The sequence below is a fragment of the Thamnophis elegans genome, chromosome 10, assembly GCF_009769535.1.
Source record: "Thamnophis elegans isolate rThaEle1 chromosome 10, rThaEle1.pri, whole genome shotgun sequence".
Taxonomy (NCBI): Eukaryota; Metazoa; Chordata; class Lepidosauria; order Squamata; family Colubridae; genus Thamnophis; species Thamnophis elegans.
In genome coordinates this window covers 44302188-44308492 of record NC_045550.1, presented here as the reverse complement: position 1 = coordinate 44308492, position 6305 = coordinate 44302188, and the positions used below count along the sequence as shown (strand labels likewise).

General features: G+C 39.0%; 1 protein-coding gene across 1 annotated transcript; it reads left to right on the top strand.

The window, feature by feature from the left end:
* Nucleotides 1–110: 110 nt before the first annotated feature.
* SERP1 (stress associated endoplasmic reticulum protein 1) lies at nt 111–3368 on the top strand. Its single transcript, XM_032224793.1, has 3 exons — nt 111–391; nt 726–800; nt 1991–3368. Exons 1-3 carry the CDS (start codon nt 307–309, stop codon nt 2011–2013), a joined length of 183 nt encoding a protein of 60 aa, XP_032080684.1. The 5' UTR covers nt 111–306; the 3' UTR covers nt 2014–3368.
* Nucleotides 3369–6305: the final 2937 nt, after the last annotated feature.

The window sequence follows — 6305 nt, the reverse complement described above, 5'->3', positions numbered from 1 at the left end:
TCCGTCAACTACGCTTTTCAGGCGAAAGCGTGAAGAGCGGCGGCTCGAGGAGAGTCTCGCTTCCGGGGGGGACGGCTCTCCCGCCCGCCCGCTCCGCCGCCGCTGGGCAACGCGCTTCCGGAGGGTGGGATCAGCGTGAAGGGCAGTTGCTGCTTACGCGGCGGCCTTGGCTGGGAAGAGCCCGAGAGGCGAGGGCGGACGGTCCTCCCGTGATCCCCGGCGCGGAGCTCCCACAGCCCAAGAGCGGCGTCGCTCGACGAGTGCCAGACGGAGGCGGCGGCGGCGGGGACGGCAACAGCAGTCAAGATGGTGGCGAAGCAGCGGATCCGGATGGCCAACGAGAAGCACAGCAAAAACATCACGCAGCGCGGCAACGTGGCCAAGACCCTCGGTAGGGGCCGCCGTCTGCTCGCTCCCTTTTCCCGCAGCTCTCGGCGGGCCGGTACCTAGCCCTGTCCCCTTTTCCCAGGCAGAGAGAGAGAGAGGAGCCGGAGCAGCCGAGGCGTCGCTGTTCAAAGCCCCGTCTGTCTTAAAGCAGCCCAGCCACCCTGGGAGGCTTCATCCCGTTTGGCTTCCCTTTGCTTCGGCGACACCCCCCCCCCCGCCTCCCTCCGTCCCCGTCTTGATAATCCCCGGGAGGGTCTGTGGCGGGGCGGGGGTTGAGGGTTCCTGCCCAAGGCGGCTGCGAGGTTTCGGTCCCTAACCGTCGATGGCTTTTCCTGCAGAGAAACGCCCCGAGGAGAAAGCATCGGTGGGACCGTGGCTGTTGGCGCTGTTCATCTTCGTGGTCTGCGGCTCGGGTAAGTGTCTGTGCTGGCTGCAGCTGGGGGGAGGTCAGGTTTTCCCCGAGAATTGAAAGGGCCGAGCGAGTCCTTTGGTTGTGATCCAGATTGCTTCAGACCAGATCAGGCGGGGATAAGAAACGCTCAGTTGAACGTTTCCCCGGTGAAGAAGAAGAAGAATGTGACATTGCATCTGACAGGCCTTCGGGTGAAGATGTTTGTGCATTTGGGAGAGAAGACTTTTATTGCTGCAATAGTTAAGAATACTTTACCAGATTTGGCAATCAGAATGTATGATGCAGATATGTACTTCTCTAATTTCCAAGCTGCTTGGTCTTGCTTTTTTTGATCAAGCTTTTTTTAAAAATAAGCTTACACTGATCTTTATCTAATTCTGTAACAATTGTGTGTGAGTAACCCCTGAATGTTCATTTCACAATTCATTTCTATCTCTTCGTTGAAAATAATAGGCTTCCTGTATACCAGATGTCTCAGGACAAAGCTTGAAAAAAAGGATGAAAGCTTATGCAAAGTAGCTTTAAGCACTGTCATTAAGGGAGTCATGTGACTATCACCTGTGCCTTTTATCAGCTTTCAACTTTGTTTACCATTACAAATTATGTAAGGCTATATGGATTTTATTACTTGATCCTAGACTTTATATTTTAATTTTTATAGTGTTCTTTCATTTTTATTTTTATGACTTTTTTGTATATTTTTATTGTTATATACCTCCCAGACTCTCTTCTGAGACATGGCTAACTGTATAAATGCGATATATACTTTCCAAATATCCTTGACAAAATTACATAAAAAGCAGAACTTGCTGCCTTATACTTGAACTTTAACTGTTAGAGTGGTTTGCACATTCATTAACAAGATGCTTATAAAAATAGGCAACAGATAAAGGAAAGTAGTACTGTACTATAAACATCTAAATTTACAATATTGTAATCTAAATATTCAGTAGTAGAACTTTGTACACTGCAATAACTTGTTTACATGTTATTAATGTGTGAATTGACTAATGTCATATTTGAGGGCATTATTTTATTTCTATGCTATTGAATAAGTTGATAAGTGAATGATAAGAGGATTGAAATAGGGGTCCTTTGAGATAAGGGTGCTAAAATAACTAAAAAGGTATGTGCCGTTTGATGAATGCTAATGTACTTTGCTTAGTAATACTCCTTTGTTTTGTTTTGTAGCAATCTTCCAGATTATTCAGTAGTATCAGGATGGGCATGTGAAAGAGTTGGTCTTTAAACAAGATATTTTCTTCTGTGAACTATGAACTCTCATTCCTAATGTTCGATAACTTGGAATTTAAATTTCCTGTCGTCTTGCTTCTGAAGAACTGTCCATGTTGGCCACATGTCATTCCAGGTTCTTTCACAAATCATTCCAGGTTTTCTAGTCCATGCCACAGTGCCTTGAAAAAGCACCACATGTATAAAGCAATAAAGAATTATTGTTAACTTAAAATGGTGGACCTACTTATTCTGTGAATCAAATTCATGATTTATGTTGATATTAAGGTATCATAAAGTATATTTTAAAATATAATCAGTGTAGATAGTGATTGCATCATATGTAAACACTGATTTTGTTAATCTTCTGTATAAATGGAAGTGTTTTATTTAAAAGAAAGTGAATCTTATTAAGTGTAACTGTATAACTAGTTTAAAGCACATTCATACAATTCAATTAAAGGATACCTGCTATGTTTTTTTGCGTATCTAAAACCCATCTTGCATATGTGTAGCTTAGTTTAGTGTAGCATGTGGCAATTTAATTACAAATCTAGTAGAATACCTTATCCTTTGCTTCTTTTGGATCTTGTTTTATTAAACAATGTAATGTAAACCCAGTGGCTTAACTGACCATAATTTACATATAGGAACAAAGCTCTTCAGTCTTAAAACGCACCAGACGTTTCTCAAATGCTTAGCTGCTACTGTTAAATTGTATTGAATGTCAGTGTTTCTTATGCCATTATTGCATTGTTGGGGTAAGATAACTGTGGGCACAACTCAGAAGATACATTCAGGATGTAAATACCACCTCTTGATGTGTTTTGCATCAACCATATGTTGTTTATACAGACAGCACTAACATGCATGTAGGCTGAACAGTACCCCACTTCAGTTGTACAAATTAACAGATTAAACATACTGCTGAATCCAAATTTTTATATTACTGTGACATGAGCCATTTTCTGTAAATTCTACTGCATGTTAATGTAGAAGTCAATGAAACGATGTAAGGGTAAGTGGGTTGCACTTCACAGGGTAGTAAACGTCAGATTGAAATGTTCTTACCACTATTAACAGCTTCTTGCAAAGTATATAGCAAGGAAAATGCTTAGTTTGGTACTCTATCAGGGAATGCCTTATAGAAAGGTAACTTACTACTTTTAAAGGGCTGAGTGGAACTTTAATTAGGTAAATGACTCTTAATCCTGAAAAATGGGATGATGGGCAGATTACTGGAAGGCTAGACTTTGTACTGTTAGCAGTACATTCTGTAAATGGGAAATGCTTGTTGTAATCTAAGAACAATTTCCAATAAATTACTTTAAAATCTGCTGTGTTAAGTTTTCAAATCCCTGATTTAATTTGCATGAAGAAAATCCTATATTAGGACAATGTGTTATTTTTCTGTTCAGTGCCAGTTTATAAGCTATAAAGTTTCCCGGTTTGCATTTAAGAATCTCAAATCACTACTCCTTTTAAATTACTAAAGATTTAAAATATGACAATGCTATTAATGTATATATGTATATATTAATATCTTTAATGTGCTATGTCATATGTCCAATTCCAGATAATATTCTTATTGAAATATTTTACACTAAGCAAAGTTTCTTGCACCGTTTTCAAGCGTAGCATCATGTAAAATGCAGTGGAGTACTCTGGATGAACAGTTGCTAGGACAAGATACCAAATTGCAGCTAGCCATACAATTAGGATTTATCTAAGCTAGTCAAATGCACGTTGAGTTAGTGAGGACGCTTGTAACTAACACAGAGATGGAACAAGAAGCACAATACAACTCGATATTTAAAAACCAGGGCAGTCTGCCCAGAACAAATTGGTTCTGGATTTGTAGGCCATTTGTTTACAATATTTGTCCAGCTTGAGCTTCAGTTTGTTATCCTTGATTTCCATTGCTTCACTTGAGCTGAAGAAAAATAATAACTGCATAACATTAGTGAAAGGTCATCGTCTGTTGGTCATGGTATTATAACATCTTTTTAAATGATAGAACAGGAGGTGTGATGCTTATCACATACAGTATGCAGATGACATCAAACTGGAAAGAGGACCTAGATAAAATCATAAGATAAAAATACATAATGACTATGACCATGAATTAAAAATATTTTATTAGGGGCAGTCATATGTGCAATTATAAGATCAGTAATAACTATCCTAACTATAGTAAAACCACGTATGCAAAGCAAATTAGTTGTGGTGGCTTTAAAAGACTACACAATTTTAGATTTGGAGTTAGGATTTGGGTTAAGGCTACATAAGGATAATATCCAGTTCATGCAAAATATACCACTTTATGGTTTGGTTCTACCTCATTTAGAATATTTCGCCCAATTCTACACAACAATTAAAAAAAAAACATGGACAAACTGGAATATGTTTTATCCCGAAGAGTATAATGCAACTGGCAAGAGGCCTTGAAATTAAAAGTAATTAAAACGATTGACTATGTACCCATACAACAAACCCTAGCCATGTTCAATTATTTGAAGAACTGTTGCATAAACAAAGGCAACTCTATTTTCTATTATGTGAAGCCAATCCAATCCAAACAAATCATATTATAGTAAAGCGGGTTTAAATAGCATTAGGAAGAATTTCCTGACAAAACAAGCAGTTCAGTATGGGAATCTATTTCTTGAAAGGTGATTGACCCTCCTCTATTAGATATTTAAGATGGGGGTGGATCTTTTTAGGATGATGTCTAAGACTGGCTTATTGGAAACACTTCCTTGACGTTTCCAATAGGAAGCTATAATATAGTTTAAACTTCTTAGATGTAAAGATTTGCTTGCTTAACAATTTGTTGGCTATATTCATTTGACCGTTTGGAAGGCTTTGAAGACCGGGTTCTTCTTCCTGACCTTCATCCCCCCAGGCCTTGTGCCAGAAGGTTTCTTAAGCCAATATAGGTGCAATTGTGGAGGTTTGCTATGGTGCCTTTGATGATTATGATTATCTGTACTTTGTTTTGTTTGTGTGTTTTTAGGGTTTTTAAAAATGTTTTTTGTGGATTGTTGTTAGCCACCCAGAGTTATATACAGTATTTAAGATCAAACTGTCACATAAATCTTCTAAATAATTGCATAAATGTGTAGCACTCATTATGTACATATATGTACTCATTTTTCTTTTTGATTTATGGCCACCTTTTCTGCAGTGGGTTGAAGCATAAATACAGTACCACGTTCCTCCAGTTCTTCCAACAATGCAGGTTGAGCTGAGCAAACATGACTGCCCTGAGATCAGTAAATGAGCTTTCATAGTTGAGACACAAACATGGATCTTCCTAAACCAAGTCAAAACTGAATACTGGCTATTTGAATTAATGACTTGTTTTACTGAATCACTGATTGGTGCTGTCAAAATGTGATAGGGTAGAGGCTCACTGGCATACATTGAGCTAATGAGTCATATACATGCCCCATAGAGAATCCTTAGTATGAGATACCATATGTTGGTAATGCTGCCATAGGTAGTGAGGAGGTGTATGGTCAGGATTATGCCTCCAAATTTTCAGTAGTTCAAAGACCTGGAGACTATGAAGAATGGCTGCAGGTTTTGGGTCTAGCTAGTCTAAAGAAAAAAGAATTAGGGGTGCCATGATAGCAGTATTCCAGTATTGAGGGGCTGCCACAAAGAAGAGGGGGGGTCAAACTTTCTCCAAAGCACCAGAGGACAGGACAAGAAGCAATGGTTGGCAACATATCAAAAAGAGAAGCAACCTGGAATTAAGGAGAAACTTCCTAATAGTGAGGACAATTAACCAGTGGAACAGCTAGCCTTCAGAAATTGTTGGTGCTCCATCACTGGAGGTTTTTAAGAAGAGACTAGACAATCACTTATCTGAAATGGTATAGGTTCTGCTTGAGCAAGGGTCTTGTTTAGAAGACTTCCAAGATCCCTTCCAGCTGTATTCTAATTCTAATTGTTGTTTCCTTTCATCTTTTCTTTGGACGTTCTTCAACGTTTTGCTAGCTGACATCATAAGATTTTTACTTAAAGGCTAATCAGATAGATATTCAATAGATGGTGCTTTGTAATTTTTTGAAGCCTTGCTCTGAACCATGTAAGACATATACATATTTGTGTATTTGTGGTGAGAAGAGAAAGTTAAACTGGATATAAATCCATTTGTCATTAAATACCAGAAACTGTGACTCTGTTCCATGACATGCTGATGATCTTATAGACATCCAGAAAGATTTTCTGATTGGAATTGTACACTTTGGGACCGTTAAAAGAT

What these genes read in the sequence shown, in the direction of transcription:
- SERP1 (XM_032224793.1), top strand. Translation starts at nt 307, where the DNA reads ATGGTGGCGAAGCAGCGGATCCGGATGGCCAACGAGAAGCACAGCAAA. An exon ending in CAACGTGGCCAAGACCCTCG is followed by an intron (nt 392 to 725) that starts GTAGGGGCCGCC and finishes CTTTTCCTGCAG; the next exon opens with AGAAACGCCCCGAGGAGAAA. An exon ending in CTTCGTGGTCTGCGGCTCGG is followed by an intron (nt 801 to 1,990) that starts GTAAGTGTCTGT and finishes TTTGTTTTGTAG; the next exon opens with CAATCTTCCAGATTATTCAG.